Consider the following 18816-nt stretch of genomic DNA (forward strand, 5'->3'; position numbering starts at 1 on the left):
GACACAGACACACCTATCTGCACACGCACAGTTCAATCAGTGAGGGAACCGCCCTGTCAGGGCACATCGCCACAAGCTTCGCGTTACGTGGCAGTATAAAACTTCCTGGCGCCAAAATTAAAAAAAATAACAAAAAATGACGCATAATAATAAGAAGAATAAAAAAATAGGAACGCCGAACCACAGCTCCAAACATAGCCACAAAATCCGCCCCAGCGGCACGGCTCCCCAAACTGGGGATGCACCCCCACTCCCCCACCTCTCCGATGCCCGGGACTGCAACTCCCACCCTGCACTCCATTGCGCAGGCGCTATCTCCCCGCGCGAGAGCCGGCCGCACTGCCCTCTGGGACACGTAGTAGGACACGTAGTACGGGGAATGAGTGGTGAGCGCGTTGGCTCTCGGAGAGAACAGCTGATTCACCGGCGATTGGCAGAAGGCCATCCAACCAGGAAGCGGCAGTTTCCTTCTGCCGCCGTGGATTGGCTGTCGTGGAGGGGCGGGGGGCGGGACCGGCAGTGGCGGGACGATTCGGACGGCGGACTCCTGGGCGTTGGGGTGCGGCCGTTGGGAGCGCGCCTGGGCACTAATAGGCTTTGGGGTGCCACTGTTGGGAGCGTGCCTGGGTACTAATAGGCCTTGGGGTGGGGCTGTTGGGAGAGCGTTCCGTGCTGTCCTTGGTCCGGCCGCTCTGTGCTGCGTGTGGCGCGGGGGTGCTTCAGCGGTGCAGTCCGGACGGCGGCCATCGCTGCTGGGATTAAAGCCTGCTGGCTGTAAATCCTCTGCCTGGCTTTAGCCCTGAGCCCCCTCCTTCTCCCCCACGGCGCCCTGCTGGCCCAGCTCAGCTAAGCCGCTCTAATCGCAGCCCCGGCTGTCTCCGTTTCGCCTCTTCTGGGCTCGGCCATGGAATCGCGGCGGCCGCGGCCGCGCTCGCCGCCGGGTCGCGGCGGGAGGGAGAACAAGGGGCTCCGCAGGAAGGGCCCACCTGCGGCCGGCGGACCCGAGGAGGCCGCGGACGGCAGGAAGCCTAAATTCGTAAGTACGGCACTGTCCTACGGCCCTGTCCGTGGCATAGGTGGAGGCCTGGTTCCTCCGTGCTGGGTGTGCGCCCGGGAGCCTCCCTGAGGGTTCCAGGGTGCGCCCGCCCCAACTTGCTTCTGTCCTGCTGTCCGCAAGGGGCCCGGCTCCCTATTGCCTCGAGTGCTTTCAGGTCTCTGCTCTTTATGAAGGAGTTTTCTGAATCGCTGTCTGATAGCTGTAGGGATAAGGGTCTTAACAGAATGGCTCTTCAGCTGCATATGATGCCACTTTCACTGGAGCTAGATATTTTGGTTTTGTTTTGATTACATAAACTGTTTAGTGAAAAACGGACACTGAATGTCATAGAACATCCTGAGTTGGGAGGGAACACTGAGTCCAAGTCCTGGCTCCACACATACTGACCCAGAGATCAGACGATTATGTCTGAGAGTGTTGTCCAAATGTTTCTTGAACTCCCAATAAGTTCAGTGCTTTGACTGCTTCCCTGGGGGGCCTGTTCTGTGCCTGACCACCTTGGGCTGCCTTAAAAAAGGGGTGGCCTGCAGGGAGAGGGAGGTGATTGTACCCTTGTACTCAGCTCTTGTGAGGCCCCATCTGGAGTACTGCATCCAGGCCTGGGCCCCCAGTGCAGGAAGGACGTGGAACTCTTGGCGTGGGTCCAGAGGAGGGCCACTAAGATGATCAGAGGGCTGAAGCACCTCTCCTATGAGGAAACATTGAGAGAACTGGGCTTGCATAGCTTGGTGAAGAGAAGGCTCCGGGCAGACCTCATTGTGGCCTTCCAGTACTTGAAGGGAGGGTATAAACAGGAAGGGGAACGGCTGTTTATGAGGGTGGATAGCGATAGGACAAGGGGGAATAGTTTTAAACAGAGACAGGGAAGGCTTAGGTTAGATATTAGGAGGAAGTTTTTCACTCAGGGGGTGGTGAGGCACTGAAACATGTTGCCCAGAAAGGTTGTGGATGCCCCCATCCCTGGAGGCATTGAAGGCCAGGCTGGATGTGGCTCTGGGCAGCCTGGTCTAGTGGTTGGCGACCCTGCATATAGCAGAGGGGTTGAAACTACAAGACCTGTGAGGTCCTTTCCAACCTAGGCTATTCCAAGTTCACAGAGAATGCTTTACACCCCCTGGTAAAGAACTTTTTCCAGTTATCCAATCTGACCTCATCATGATGGACTTCCATGACACTCAGGTCCTGTCACTGTCACCAGAGAGCAAAAGATCAGCTCTGCCCTTCTGTTCCTCTTGGCCCCATAGGTCACAATGAGGTCGCTCCTCAGTCTCCTTCTCTCTGGGCTGGACAAACCAAGAGACTTCAGCTGCTCATCATGTGTCATCCCCTCTAGATCCTTCACAATCTTTGTAGCCCTTCTTTGGACGCTCTCTAATAGAATAGTGTAGTAATAGTGTAACATGGTAACTTAAAGGAGACAGCTCTCCCTAGCCCTGCTTTAGAAGATTTGGCTAGCAGACTCATCAATTGGGAAACTGAAAGGAGCAAACAGGTACCTACAAAATTGTATGTATATAAGATGTGCCCTAGCTAAAAAGTACCTAACAATAGCAAGTTTTTTTTTCTTTAGACACGCTGAGTTATTCAAATATTAAAGTTGAACAAATACACATTCTACAGGTCTTGTATGCATCACATGCAGAGCAGATGTGTACCATGCTCTTTAGAATGTATGTGTAAAACTGTGGGCTAAGAGCTGTTTGCTTGCCTTGATGTATAGCCAGTTATCTACTTTGGGTGCTTGCATTTTAGTCACACAGGTAACGTAGCTGGTCACAGATAAATACATGTCTGTGTCAGAAAACATTCTTTAGCCTAGGGTCTCTGAGTGAAAACCTATATAGTCTGTTCAGTTGGAGTAGTGTTGGTATATGACTTGATGACTGGTTTATTCCTGCAGGAAGCAAGAGGCAGATTTGTGTATAATTAAGGCTGGCAACAGCATTGAGTTCAAAGTGTTTTATTTCTTGGCCATACTTCAACTGTTAAGGTCTTAGACAAATTGCATATTGCTATCATTTTCACTGTTTAAACATATTTGGGAGAGAAATTAGGGTGTTGCCATCAGTTTCAGTATTCCCCTCAATAGAAATACAAACATTTTTTAGGGATTGTAACTGTCAGATTTAACAAGGCCTTTGAGAATTCATTACTGAAATGAACTCAGATGGGATTTGTAGAGAAAAGAGGCTGTCTTTTTGGTGCACGTGAGCTTGTTGTGTCTGCCTGTGAAGTCTAGATGTGTGCAGGTGTGGGCATCAGCTAACTGGCTTCTTAGGATTACGGTATTGATTTTACTTTGACCCGAACGCACGAAGCCAAGGAAGCTGAATTTGGGTGTTTTGCTTAGCTTTGTAGAGTGTGTGATCATAATGGTTTTTTTTTTTTTTTCCTCTTACAGTTTCTGAAATTCTTTAAGCAAGAGTGACTGAGAATATCCTCAATTCACAAGAATGCTTTGTCACTTTGAAAAGTGTTTGACCTGATACAACAGTCTTATATTTCATCTTTATAAGTACTCTTAAAGCAAAGATGTTGCCTTGGGATGGTGATATGTGACAGTTCTTTCTAACATGGACTGTGTTCTAGGTATGCCATTAGCTCACTGGGAGACCTTAAGATTTGATATTCCTTAAGCAGAGTATTAGTTTTTGTCTCTATTTTTGCGTAAACTGCTGAAAAGTATGGTTTACAAATCTGATCTGTGGAAATTAAGTTTCTAGGGAGTAGCAAGCTGTTTCGTGCCCCAAAATCTAAAGAGTTGCTACAGCTTCTATAACCATTGGGCTGTTTCCTATAATCCCTGGTTTGTCCCAGGTAATAATTTTCTGCTGAAGAAAGATACAAATCAGTACAAGTTGTGAATGTCTGTTATTTTAATGATTGTAGGCCTTAACCAACTTCTCTGATTTGTAGTGATTTTCTTTGAAGGGTACTGGGAGAAATGCTTTTCTTTCTGTTATATCATCAATTTCTGCCCTAAGATGTTGCAATGCAGAATATTTATCAGTTATTAAAACCAAAATTGGTATATTCTCCTTCCTCCTCTCTACCTCCTGTCTTCTTAAGAGACCTTTTTTAGAGGGAGGCGTGAGTGGTGGGAAAGATGTTGTATGTGTATTGATTGGCTCATATCTAATTTCTCCTGTAATACGTCTTCTTTCATTTGTTAGATTAGTTTTGTGTCAGAGTACGTAAAACCTCTCCTCAATCCTTTGAATTATCTATAATCCAATCATAAATACAGGCTATAGCCTGTCTGTGTTTGGGATACTTGTCTTGCCATACTTCTTCATGTAACCTGAATTATGTTTCTTATCTAATATGCATTTATCAAATGTAGTTAAAATTGACTATTAGATTCAACAAACTCAAGTCATCCAGATTGGATTAGTCTAATTTTCTTTAGGACAAAAGGCTTCAAGATAAATTCCAAGTTGGACTGTTCTAATCAATGCAACATATTGATCTGTCACTTGAGAGTTACCAAATCAACAGCAGTTAGGCCAATCTGGAAAAGAATTTGATTCCTTGACAGACCTTCAGGTGAAATTGGATTGCTGGTTAACTAAATTGACATTGTTAACATTCGCTTTTTTTTCCTCCAAACAGAAGTCTTTATTTATCAGGAGAACAATCTCTTGATTTTTACCAGTTCATTTAGATGGGGGAGAAAGAGGCTTTGGGCTAAATAGCTGTTAATTCCAATTAAATATGTTCCTGAAGTACTGCCGTCCTGAATAAACTAGCTTCTCAGGAGAATAAATTTGAACTGTAGATAGTAGTTCTCTTTATTCTTTCACAGAATTATTAAAACAAACAAACAAAAATAGCTGTGAAGCACTTACCAGTTTGGCTTTGTTCAGCAGGTCTAAGGGTTCTGAAGAGTGGAACTCTTGGAAGGATAACATGTTCTATGATACTGTGGAGCTCAGCATTATTGAAAGCCCTTACATTCATCTCTGAGGGATTCAAGTTTGGTAAAAAGCAGAAATGGAATGAAGGATGGCAGGGGTTGAACCTAGCTATATATTGTTTCCCGCTCAGACTTGAAATCCACTGAGGAGGGTGTTCCTTTTACTTGGGTGTGTGTGTATTAGAAATTGTGTAAATGATTGCTAGATTACTTAAACTATTTCTAATCACTCTTTACTGGGACTGTATCTTGTAGGTGCTAGACCTCAAAATGTCAACTGGATGTCTAGCTGATGTAGAAGTGTTTGTATTAACTTCAGGATATCATTGACCAATCTTCAGTGACTTTCAGGTTATATTTTTTTAAGTTCTCTATGAAATTTATATGAGTCAGGAAGACTTTCTTGTTTGCAGCAATCTGTTTAACATAGGCAAATTAACACTTGCAGTTAATAGTGTTTATAAATCAAAGAAAGATGTAGTTAAAAGCAAAAGCGTTTCTGTTTGACTGGCACAGAGGAGAAAGGTAAGACCAAACTGTGTCAATATCTTTAATTATGAAGTGACTGAATTATTGCTGCAGTTACGCTGCAGTGTAAGACCTTGAATCTAAATTAGTCTTTTAAAGAAATGATTGCTGAACAGATGTTACCTAAAACTCTTTATTGCTGCTCTGTAAAATTGTAAATTCCTCATGCTGTTATTTTTGTTGGCATGAATTAACACTGTGGGTTATGATACTAAATTTTAGTGCTGCATTCTGGCACTTTGTTATATAATCTTACCTGTAAGCACCAATTTTAAGTTTAACTCATCAATGTCTAAAGAATATCACTGTGTAAAAACTGTCATGTTAAGATAATTTTGCCCCTAATTGCTTTTCAAACTGCTTTCCAAGCAACAGAGAGAGTGTATACGTATTAGGAAAAAAAAAAAAAAGCCGTTAAATGCTTAAGTAGTGTATTGGGAATTAAAAATAGGAGATGCTGTTGGGCTATACTGCAATTTTTAAAGTGCATTTACAGATTGAGATGGCAAAATTAGGGAATACTGTGACAAAGGGGATCTTAAAGTAATAACATCCACTGTAACAATCCAATTTACACTGCTGTAACTGAGTCTACAGGTTTCTTTGCAAGTCCTTTCTTCAGTCTTCTATTTGTGATTCTATTGGATAACTGTCTTTGAGGAAAAAACAGCTTGTGTTGACTCTTTCCAGTGATAGAATCAATGGCAGTATTGGAGTTCTTTCTCACTTCCTAATTTAAAAAGCTACAGGGAGATTTGTGTGATTATATGTACATCATCAGTCTTGGTAATCTCAGCTTCCAGTCTTAAGTCAGCCAGTTCTCTTAAAACTCATGGTATCTTATTTAAATTCTCCTTTATTTATTTTTTTCTTACATAGTCTATAAGCTGTTCTTTATGTATCAAGCTGTGCATATGTGGTGTTTTTATTTATTTGTGATCAATTTTTTTCTCTTTTTCCCTCTTTCTGTAAGGAAACAAATATAAAGATAAAAAACAAAGATTTGAATACTCAGATGCTCAGATGTGGGAGGTGTTTTTTCTTTCTTTTTTCCTTTTCTTTTCTAAATATAAATTACTTAAGAACTTCAGTGTGGTGGCATGCATGTGTGTGTTTAGCTGCCTGAGATCCTGCTATTTCGAATGGCTTGAAATCCTCTCATATTGACAGCAGTGTATGGTTGCGTGCTTATCTGTCTTCTAATTCCTACTTACGATGAACAAGTTGGGCTTCTGCCTGTCTGGCATGTTAATGTTGTCCATCTATGCCAGGTATAATCTGAATTCAAGTAAAAATGTACTGTTTTTTAAGCAAGTTGTCTTCATTCAGGAAGATGAGTGATGTTACTCTGTGCATATGTGATGATGAAAAGAGCACCACAAGAAAAGGTAGAAGCTGCCTTTGGTAGAGAACATTTCAATGTTACAGAGTATATCTTACACTGTTTTAGGATGTTCTTTATCCTTTGCAGCCTACATTGAGCTGTAGTATTGGTGTTTCTCATTTCTTTGCTTCATTTCACTGCGTCAACCCAGAGTTGCCTGGAGTAATTATAAAAAGCAGTGACTCAATTTGTTAAACCTTGTCTTGCAAATTCACTTTCAGTGTGTGCTACAAAACTGTTTGTATAAAGAGTCTTCTGCATACTAATAAGATTCTTTACTGTGAGCATACAGGAAGCTGAGTAGTATTGGCTTGCTTTTCTTAACAGTATGGTCCAAAAGTTGTATGGGTACTCCATGTTTGACGTTTCTGTAAGACATGGTGATTCTTCTGTTCTGTAAGTAAATTTCTGCCTAGCTGTGCACGTGTTGTGAATATTGTCTGTTGTACCCTGTTGTACCCTTCAGTTTCTGTCTAAGGCTTTCACTTGTCTTTGATGTTCTTGAGATCAGGCCTTCTGACAGCTTCTCAAGTACACTGTACCATACACTGAATGTAATGTATGTATCCTTTGTCTAATTAAACCAGCTATTTGTTGGTATGCCTGAGGGATTTAATCTTAATTCCATGTAATTCCATGTCAAATTGCTTTATTTTTGTATCTGTATTCTTTTTAATTCTGGCTTAGCTTTGGCTGAAGTGCTGCCAGCTCAATTTCTAAGTAAAATCACCTTCCTTCTCCCTGCCCCAGACTAAAAAATAAGTTATGTTAGGTGTTTATATATCTGAAGACTAAGTAATGGTGATACTTCTGCTTTTCCAGCTGTAGGTGCTACTGATCCCAGTAAATCTTAACTTTCCAAGCATGCTAAATCCACATATGTATATATACTGTATATACATATATATACTATATATGTATATATGTGTGTGTGTGTGTGTGTGTGTATATATATATAGTGTGTATACACATATATACTGTAGCTCTTCATCTCTTGATGGTTTTTGTTTTTCTTTGACTGCAAAATAAGATGTTGACATAAAACAAGATTAGCAATATTATACGTATCTATTTAATCCATAATAAACTTGAGAAATATTTGTATGTAGCTCCTGTGTTCTCAGGAGAAATGATTTTACTATTCTAGAGGAGTTCATGGAAGGCATAGAGTAGCATATTATATTTTCATCTGCTGCGAAGGTAATATTCTTTAGGCTTGTATAATGCTCTTAGCAGTAACTGTGGCTACTACTGGAACACTACTTAACCCAGTTTTGATTACTTGCAGGCCTGTAGTTAAGACAACCTGCTCACCTGAAGCAGAATATGTCTTATTTCTGTCAACTTACATATCCAGGACTGAAAATAAAAATTTATGCCTGTAATAAAACACTCCGACACTCTACTTAAGCATGATCTACTTATTTTTTTTACTCTGTTACTATAACTTTGTCCTGGCAAGAATGAACATATACTTCTGTTCTTAAATTATTAACTAACTAAGTTCTTAACTTTATGCCACTAAGAGATCAACTTAAGCATCCAGTCTTATAAGATTTTGGTGAGTCAATGCTAGTTTTCCACATACCTGTATCCTTGAATGCTTACCAAAGACGATGAAAATTGGCAGCTGACTTTACCTTTCCAGAGGAGGATGATTTGGTGAGGGACAGGAAAAAGATCACCTGAGTTGTCATGTTCTTAATCAGTATCTTGGGGAAGGTTTCTTTTTTTTTCCTTATAAAATTCACAGAATGCATATTTTGAAATGTCTTACCACAAGTTATACAGTGCTTTGATATTAGAATGAAGAAGGAACTGAACACTGTTAGGTTGTAGTTTCTATTGGGTTTCTTCCTGCTTTCTAACAAAATTGATAGATTAGTGCTATTTAAGTACGGGTTGCTTTCTTGTAGCCCTCTTTTGAAATAAAACCAGATAAGCATTGTTTGCATAAGCTCTTACACAGGTATTTTCAATTTTCTGCGCCTGTAGTAGTAGTCTATAAGCTGAAGGCTTAGAAAACTCACATGTTGTGTACTGGGTTTCTTATACCATTATGGTGTCCTTAATTGGCTGCACAGCCAGCCTTCTTTTCACTAATGAGCCAACTGAATTGAGTTATGAGGTGTTTTAATGTATAGCATATATGGAACTTTCAGCCTTTCTAACAGTAAATTCTGCTGCTAAATTTCACAGTGTAATTCTATAAATCATAGAATGGCTTAGATTAGAAAGGGACCTTAAAGATCATAGAGTTTCAAACTCCCTTGCTTTGTACTGGGTTGCCACCCACTAGATCAGACTGCTCAGGGCCCCATCCATCCTGGACTTGAATGCATCCAGGATTTCTCTGGACAACCTTTTCCAGCACCTCACCACTCTCTGAAACATTTCCTTCAAACATCTAATCTAAATCTCCCTTCTTTTACTTTGAAGTCATCCCTCCTTGTCCTATCACTGTCTAACCTGTGTAAAAAGTCAGTCTTCCTCCCGCTTATAAGCTACTTTAAAGTACTGGAAGGCTGCAAGGAAGATCTCTCCAGAGCTTTTTCTTCTCCATGCTGAAGAAGCCCAGGCTCCCTCAGCTTTTCTTCATGGGAGCAGAGCTCCAGCTCTCTTGTGCCTTTCACTCATGAAGATTGTAAAGTTGGCTTGAACTATCCAACTCACTTTGTCTTTTTCAAAGGACAAAACCTAGAACCTCAAAACTAGAACCTCCCTTGATTCCCTGGATGTTGATGAATGTCTTCTACTGAGCAGTGCAGAACATTGACCTTTAAAGGTCTCTTCCAACTCTAAGGGTTCTATGATCAAACGTTTGCTTCTCAGTGGAACTGAACCTGCTACTGTGTTCTCTGCCTGTGTGTAGAATTTGACATAAGTCTCAAAATTTCACCACAAAACATGTAATGCAAAATGGGCTTTCATTCTAAGCAGATTCCTCAGTGAGGCTTAATTGAGTGTATGAAGCATGAATAAATACTTGTGGTCTTTGCTACATAGTTCCATTGTAAGACCACGTGATAGTGTTTTCTCCTGCAGTTTTGATTGCTGAAAGACAGAGTTATCAACAACTTTCTAAATGTGAAGTCAGGAGCTCTTTAAGTGGCAGAAATTAATACTCAGGTGGTCTTTGTGGCTATTTTGGAAAATGAGAAGGAGGCATAAAACACTACCGTACCAGAGTGTGGGACAGAGGTCTGGTCTATTTCTGCAGTGGGAAATCTAGTCTTCAGGTCTTTAATCTGTTGACTACACTGAAGTGTTTTCCTATTTATTATTCTTAATGTTTTGTTATCACAGAATGTCAGGGATTGGAAAGGACCTCAAAAGATCATCTAGTCCAATCCCCCTGCCGGAGCAGGAGCACCTAGATCAAGTCACACAGGAACACATCCAGACAAGTTTTGAATGTCTCCAGAGGAAGACCCCACAACCTCTCTGGGCAGCCTGTTCTGGAGTTCTGTTACCCTTACTGTGAAAAGGGTGTTTTTTTTTGTATTTATGTGGAACCTCCTTGTATGGGAACTGTTGAGTCATGACCTGAACCACCTGAGGCAAGGGCTGGGTTAGTTATGGGAGCACAGGTGAAGGCAATTCACCTGTGTGACTGGAAGACCTAGACCCCATTTAAGGGCTGACTACCACTGGGAAAGGATCTCTTTCTGGAGATCCCTCCTTTTTGGAGTTTTCCACTGTGAGCCTAGATCCTTGGGTATGGGTATGTCTTTTCCACCACGATAATCTTTCCAACTGTAACACCTGTGAAGTACCATTCTAACCGCATTACTCTTCCAACTGTACATTTGTTGACTGTACACTCCTATGTTCCAGCTTGTACCCATTGCCCCTTGTCCTATCATTATGAATTCTCATCTGTTGTAATGGAGTAGGATTGTCCGTACTCATACAGCTCCAGTTTTTTTGATTATTGATGTTAGAACTTCCACTGTGTCACTGAGTAGTAATTATTTTCTCACACTTCATTTACTTTTTAACTTCATAGCTGTTCATCACGTCTTCCTCAGTTTCTTGATAATACTGAGGATAGAGCTATTGCAGTGTAATGCTTGTCATAACACAAAATGCTCTTCAGTACTGAGGGAAGAGAAAGCAAAGATGTTATAGGCAGTGATCACAGAATCATAGAATTGTTTTAGTTGGGCAAGATGATACTTACAGGACCCTCCCAACTCCCCTGCAGTGAACAGGGGAATCTACAACTCAATCAGGTTGCTCAGAGGCTGATCCAATGTGACCTTGAATATCTCCAAGAATGGGGCATCCAGCACCTTTCTGGGCAACCTGTTCCAATTTTGCTGATGACAGCGTAATAGTTTTAAATCTAATTAATCTAGATAAAGCCACTGACAGTTGCTGTAGATCCTGCCAAATTTTGTATGCTTGACAGTGAGGAACCTAGCAACAGGGAAAGAATCAGTCTCACCGAAATGTGGCTTTATGTTCTTCCTGTTTCTTTGCCAAGAACCCTTGTCATATAAAACAATGCATCGGATCCCTGCAACGCAGATGTATCAGTCATCTGTATTCTTCAGTACTCCTCTTAGGTTTTGTGCAGAAACTCTGTTCCTAGCACTTGCTGTATATTCCAATATGCAGTGGAGTGCAGAAGAGTTCAGGAGCTTTTATTTCATACAGCAATGAGTGATCATGAGCATTTGAATGTTTCTACTACGAAATAGTGTGAGTTTCCACTTGTAGTTTAATGTTCTGCTTCCCACACAGGCATTGCTTGAGAGCAGTCAGTGGTCTTGACTGACTGTGTACTGCAGCTTGGCAGTCAGAGCTTTAAACTGTTGCGGAACTGTTTTCCTGTTGAATTTAAAATCTCTTGGCTGAGCCTTTTGGTGCTGTCCCCACAGCCATTTTCAGAAGACAATTCTAGTTGCTGTGTTATGGACAGGTCTGCTGTAGTATATTTAGCTATAATCATAATAAAATGCAACTTGTTTCAAGCTCTGCTTGTTTATATTCTTCTGCATGAAATTATACTTTCTAAGGATCAGATTACAGTACAGATCCTCCCCAAAAAATCTGTATTCCTTTGAAAACTTGCTGTGCAATGTAAACCAATAAAATGTAGCTTGCAAAGGAATTATTATAATTCAATACTGCTGACATTGCATATTTGCATAACAGTGATTATAACTGATGTTGCTTTTTTGTTATTGTTTTGTTTTTTTTGACTACATAATTGTGACATGTCTGGTTTCCTGTTTAATTTACAGCATTTAAATATCAAGACACTGACAGATGATGTGGTAAGACAACTTAAAATGTTTTGCTTTGGCTTTGCTAAGCTAATAGCCTCATTGCTAACACAATATAAATGACCTTTTTTTGCTACAGAAGCCATCTTAACTTGGAAACTAATGTAGTTAATTGTTAAAGTCTAACTAAACTGTTAGTTATCCGTAACATACTCTGCTCAAGAACTGAAAAATCTTTGCATGACTTTGAAATGTGTTCATGGCTAAATCGTGCCTGTGTGAGTTTGACAAGTAATCATGCCAGCTTATATATGATATAGTTAAGGTATCTGTGATGGCACGTTTAATAATCAGGTTCCTTGGTCTGCATGGCTAGCTTAAAATCCAGTGTTTAATAAACTAACAATTGCTTGCAAAGTCATCAATGCTTGCTTCAACCAATGTCAGGTATTATCAGTATCATACTAATAGTATGCTTCTAAAAACTTCATCTGTCTTCAACAGCAGAAGAGGTTATCACAATGCAGATCTTTTTTTCTTTGCAATTAAAATACACTTATTTCTTTGTTCCTGTTGGGGCCAACAACTGTTTTGTTGGTTAGAGTAGTTTTTCAGAATGTAAATAATTCTGGGAAGTCTTGGAATTTATATAAGAAATAATATTCACTAGGCACTTAAGAATCAGTTGTTATGACTTCAGTATTTATTTTTTTGCTGTGTTGTGTTTCTCCTGAAATAATTCTGTGCATAACTGAGAGCTAAATGTAGGGAGTTTTATGCTGGAGGACAATCATAGAAAGTTTTATTCTGGGCAGCATGCAATTCACTTGCACTGAGAAACAGTGCAAGTTAGCAGTGTTCTGAGATCCTTAACTCAGACTGCTTTTAGTATTTGTATTGTTCTTTGTTATTCCTGAGATTCTGTTGATGAATTGTCTAGTTATACTGACAAATCCCCATTAAGTCCTAAACCATGATATTTTTTAGAATGCGTGTTCCTTCTAGCTTCTTCATTTAGAAATTATGAAAGCAAGAATCTTCTGTAAAACAGCAGCAAGTAGCTAGCTATCTGACAAAGTATCTACTTGCAAGATCACTGTGGAAACAAACATGTTTTGTAAATGGCTGCATATTCCAGTAAATTATTTGTAATGCTCAAAATTTTTGTTAAGAATTGGGCATGTGAACAGACTTTTGTGAAAAATATAACTCTTGTATATGTAGGGAAAAAAAAATGTATACCAAAATTCTGCTGTATAGATAAGAAAAGGTTTGTAATTTGTAGTATGCACAGAAACAAGATTGAGAGTAAAATATGTTCTACACATCCAGGTCCTGACTATGCACAGGAATAAACTGTGTGACTTCTAATATTCTGCTGTTAGTTAAATGCTTTGGTTTCCCAAAAAAGGTAGAATCATCTCTGGGACTTGAATGTATCAGGAAAAAGAAGTCACTCAGTGAAAGGGATTATTCCATACATCTTGGTTTATTTAAGCCTTACTCTTAGTAAGCGCTACTGTTACCAGTGGAACTTCTCATTTAGCAAGAAGTTAATCTTGGAGAGCTATTTTCCTGTTGAAGAAGGAATATACTTTCTTTTTAATCTTCTGAGAGCTTCAAGGAAGAAAAAGTGAACATGTCTTTGGCTCAGTGTCATTAGAAATAAATTCTCTGATGTCATGTGAAGTATTTTTGATGGTAAAGAAAATTAGTGTCTTGCTTTTACTTTCAAATATATGGAAATAAATTGACACAGTCCTTTGTTTCCTGTTTGTTCCTCCCCTGGTATTAATAATTATTTCAAATGAAGGCACAGGAGTTGTCTAATTTTCTCTTCTTCCTTCTCATGTTGCTACTGTTAGGCTAGTTTTTCATCATGAGTTTGTGTTAGGGTGTTACAGCAAACTTCCATGACTGAACTGTTGGCTTCTATGACTAAAATGACTGGAATGTCTGGAAGACTGAGGTATTCTATTGTAGCAGGCTTTCCTAATGTGAAACTGTGCTTTCTGGGGATGTAGTAGAAAATTGGGGGTGGCAGTACTTGTCTTACAGACTTGTAAGACAGAATGTGAATGGTATCTAGAGAAACAGAAGCACAGTGCTTTTGGTTGTTACCCCATCAAACAAGAAACAAAGACTTTATAGCTGCATGTTTCATGTCAGGTCTTTTCTAATAGATCATGTTTAGTGATTATCTGTCCTTGATGGTCCGTGCATGCATTTCTCCATGAGAATGGGAGAGGAAGACTGTTCAGTACTTCTCATAACGTGGGTTAGGCTAAAACAGAACAATTTTTAATCAAGTTTCTTCATATTGTGCTACTATAACTAGTGAACAAACAACACATTTCACATTTCAGGTAGCTGGGTTTTTTCCACGTAAACCTACCTCTTTCTTTCTTTTGGTACTTTCTAATCTAGTACAACTGCTTTTTTTTTTTTTTTTTTTTTTCCTCTCTCTCTCTCTGCCTCCCAGGGTGTTAAGGTCCACTCACTGCAGTAAACAGCTTAAACGGAGGATATAAAGAAGTACAGGTTATGCTCCAACTGTGTGTATGTATTACAAAATTTATGTTGTGCTCAGCCGGTGATGAGATATGGGATTACATCCAGTTTTTTAAGTATGTTTAGCATCACTTTTTAGATCAAATCTTTCTGATGAGATAGGTGGAAGGTTAAGCATGGTAACTTTACTTCTGGAGACCTACAATGCATTGCACTTAAGCTCTTGTTCCAGATACGTGCATTAGGAGGTACTCTATGTACACAAAGTCAAAAATTAATTCATAGTCTTACTTTTTGCATCTAATATTTGTATATGTTGCTAGTCAAGTTGCATTGATACCAATAGTTGAATGCCACTATGCTGAATTTTTTTTTTTTTTTTAAATGCTTCCTATTTTCTATTCCTTTTCTTTGGGGTTATACTCGTTCTTCCACTACCTGTTTGGATTTAACAACTTCAGCCTGGGAAGGGAGTCTAACAGACTGAGGGGTTTCCCATGTCCTTCACTGAGCTCAGCATGAAGGTGGGGGTTTCTTTCTTCTTGAAGAGTTTTGTGGTGTGGTGTTTCTTTTTTTTTTTTTTTTTTTTTCCTTCCTTCATCTGTATCAGCCAGCATCAGTTTGGAGTAACTTGCAGTCTTGAACTGAGGAAACAATATCAAAGTCAAGATTATTCACTTATTTTTACAGAAATGCCTGTAGGTGCAGTTTCCATAGATGCGTGGCAATTTTACCTGAGGGAACAGCCACGCTATATCAACTGTGAACTCTAGAAGAAATGCACAACCAATATTGTTGTGGAACAATTCTAGCTTCTTTAAACAGTAAATCTTTTAAGTACTGTGTCTTGAGAGTCTGTAGGTGTTTATAGTATTCCCATGTTCATGGAAGTTGAAACTTTGCATTGCCAAACTCACTGTAAATGCTTTAAAGGCGTATCATTAAATATCTACTAAGAAACTCTTTATCTGCTTATATTATGAGTTTACAGTTCAATTTTATTATTCCCTTTTTTGTGCATTCATTTCTTTGAGCTTATGTAAGATAGGTAGTAGGAAGCCAAGCCTCAGCTGATGTAATGTTCTGTCCTTGATGTAGGTAACTTCTGCTATTAAATCACTTCCGTAGTTCCCTGCCTTATCCCTCTTTGACTGTAAATAAGACCAGCCATGCCAGTTGATTCCACTTGATTTGTTGGTTCCCAGAACATTCACAAAGCAGAGTTATTTGTAGCAATCCTCAGAAAACAACTGCTTCATCCTGTTTGGATTATTCTAGGTGCTAACATCTGCAAATGGTTGATCACCTTCAACCTAAATTGTTCATTTAACTGGAAAAATTAATACAAGCACGATAGATTTGAGAGTTGCAATAATTTAATTACAGCTAAATGTGCTTGAGAATTTATTGTGGCATTTACATTTACTTCAAATTCAACAATATACAGCAATTAAAAACCTACTTTTAAATATACCATATGTGTCCTTTAGGATTATACTGAATTTATTGGCTGACAATGTATCCTACATATGTCAGTTTTGTGTAAAACCTCTTTTGGAGGAGAACTCTCTTAGTAAGTTTCCTCAATAAAAATGTGAACATGAATATGGTTATACAGGTATGTGTTTTTAATTCTTAATATGAAGGTGTTAATTAAAAGTGGGAGAAAAAGGTGAGGGAAGCAAGATGGCAGATGGAGTAATACCTGTAATTCTTTTAGCATGGGTCTTGAAATTCTGTAGAGCCAGCAATTAGTCTGGTGATAACTAATACATTGATTCCCGCATTATCAAGCACGTAAGTTCAATAGACACTGTTGTCTTACAGAAGATGGTATAAGAACTTTTCACTAAGATCAAAGTGAGAACACAAATTGATCAGGTCCCCAGGAACTACATCTGAAAGTGGGATAAGCTGGAAGGTTTCAGCTTGGACACTTCCTTGAATCTCTGTACCTTTGATCTTCAGGTCCATGGAATGTGCATAAAACCAGGCTCACTTTTCATAGGTTCTCTTAAGATTTTTAAAGAGAACCTATGAAATAGGAAGCCAATAAAGGTTTGGATGCCATTCATCCTGTGACGGCTACTTTTTGGCCTTTGCAGCTATTATTCACATTTTCTGATTCAAATTGTGATACTTACTTTACAGTCAGTCTGAAATCAAGTCTTGAGGGGGTGAATGGTGTTTATTTGGATTTGTCATTTTTTGTTTTTCCTTAGTGTTTAGTACCATCGTTTCTTAGGGGTTTTGAGAATGTTTAGAATGCTCTTAATATATTTCCAACAGTGAAGGACATCATTATATTATGCTTGATAGCAAGTGTTGGGCTTTAAGCTCTATTAATATTTTAAGTAGCAAAAATACTGCTTCTGACCTTACTGTCAAATTGGCTATAAATGTGTAAATCATGTTGGGCAGAGGAAGTTTTTGCTCTGTTAGGGATAGAAAATCTTGGGGACAATAAATCCAGTAACCTAGCAGAGGCATAGGCTGCTTCAGCCTCATGTCTTCATGCCTAAGCAGTAGTGAGACTGAGTGTATATTCCCAGTAGGCACACACATGAACAAAAGTATACAATATTCACATAAAAAGTATACCTGGCTGCACTAATCAAAAACTGATGCTCTCAGTACTCATACAGTGATGTAACTTGAGGCCATTACTTCTTGTCCTGTCACTGGTTACCTGGGAAAATAGGCTGACCTCCACCTCACTACAATGTCATTTCAGGTAGTTGTAAGGAGCAATAAGGTCTCCCCTGAGCCTCCTCCAGACTAAACAAACCCAGTTCCCTCAGCTGCTCCCCATAAAACTTGTGCTCCAGACCCTTCACAGCTTTACTGCCCTTCTCTGGATATGCTTCAGAGCCTCAGTGTCTTATAGTGAAAGGCTCAAAACTGAGCATAGTACTTGAGGTGTGGCCTTATCAGAGCTGAGTACAGAGGGACTATAGCCTTCTGGTCCTGCTGGCAACACTATTTCTAAGACAAGCCAGGATGCCACTGGCCTTCTTGGCTACCTGGGCACACTGTTGGCTCGTGTTCAGCTGACTGCTGATTGATGCCCCCAGATCCTGTTGATACATGCTGTCAGTTGCTCCCTTTTGAGCAGTTTCTTTAGTGTGACAGTGTTTAAAAACATTCATTAGAATTGATATCCTGAACAGATTGGAGTATTGCTCTGATTATACCACCTTTTGAAATAAATGATTGCATTCACTTCTAGTAATAAAGAAGTTCAACTCTCATCTTCTTGTCTGTATGCACAGTTCTTTACCTTTAAGTTACGTGAGAACTTCGTTCATTTGCATATCTTTTGCTGCCAAGAGATGACTGAGATAGCTTCTAGTGTGTTGATGCCGTTATCACTGTACTTTTTGTGCACTAACTGCATCTCATCATCTGTTAGAGTTTGTTAGTAGGGTCTGACTGCCATACTACTGACGTTGTAGTTTCATAGAGCTTTGCTATGGCACAAAGTTGTGGAAAAAGTGCTACTGTAAGACAGTTTTAAAATATATTGTAGTGTAAGGGACCATACAGATTTTCTGTGAAGGCTCCCTGACAATCTTCAGGATGATAAATGTAAAAGGCTGCTTAGAAGTGTTCTCTTGATAACTTGCATCTATGTGTTGACTGAGATTTACTTTTTGCTGTATTCTAGTTCTGACATTTAGGATTTTGTTTCAGTTGCCTTGACATTTTTATCTTGTGGATAATTCAAACTGGCAGAATAAAGTGCATGGCTAATTATGGAACTTCCAGTCTTTGGTGGTAGGCATAAAAGCTAATGTATACACAGACAACCCACTGCTTTAAATTCAAGTTTATAAGTAAAGACTCACACTTCTCCTGCTGTGCTAATTCATTTCTTTATCTTTTTTCTTTTCATCTTCTTCTATTTCACCTCAAACTAAAAACAAGTAAAAACAAAAGCAAATTAAAAAAAGAAAATCCTTCTTCCTTCTCTCCTTTGAAAGAAAAGGCACCCCCCAAGCCAGCCAAAGAAACCATCCAACCAAAAAAAAAAAAGAAAAAAGGGGTGGGGGGGGAGGAAACAGAGAGAGTAAAATAGCTCAGCCAGCCTAAAACCCTTGTGATTTGAGCAGAAAAGACTTAGGACAGTTTCATCTGGCTTTTGCTAACAGAATAGCGATATACCCCTACTACTTGTAGAAGTTGC

General features: G+C 39.5%; 1 protein-coding gene across 3 annotated transcripts in view; it reads left to right on the top strand.

Moving 5' to 3' along the window:
- The first annotated feature begins 529 nt into the window (after positions 1–529).
- Positions 530–18816, top strand: part of DIAPH3 (diaphanous related formin 3) — a 237529-nt gene continuing 219242 nt past the window's right edge. For 2 of the 3 annotated variants that reach the window (XM_015276853.4, XM_040653578.2), the window contains exons 1-2: positions 530–1036; positions 12138–12170. In XM_015276853.4, the coding sequence (XP_015132339.1) occupies positions 905–1036; positions 12138–12170 (165 nt within the window). In that variant the 5' untranslated portion in view covers positions 530–904. The remainder of the gene's footprint in view (positions 1037–12137; positions 12171–18816) is intronic. The other variant, XM_025146783.3, reaches the window with a different exon arrangement.

The sequence above is a fragment of the Gallus gallus genome, chromosome 1 (genome assembly GCF_016699485.2).
Source record: "Gallus gallus isolate bGalGal1 chromosome 1, bGalGal1.mat.broiler.GRCg7b, whole genome shotgun sequence".
NCBI lineage: Eukaryota > Metazoa > Chordata > Aves > Galliformes > Phasianidae > Gallus > Gallus gallus.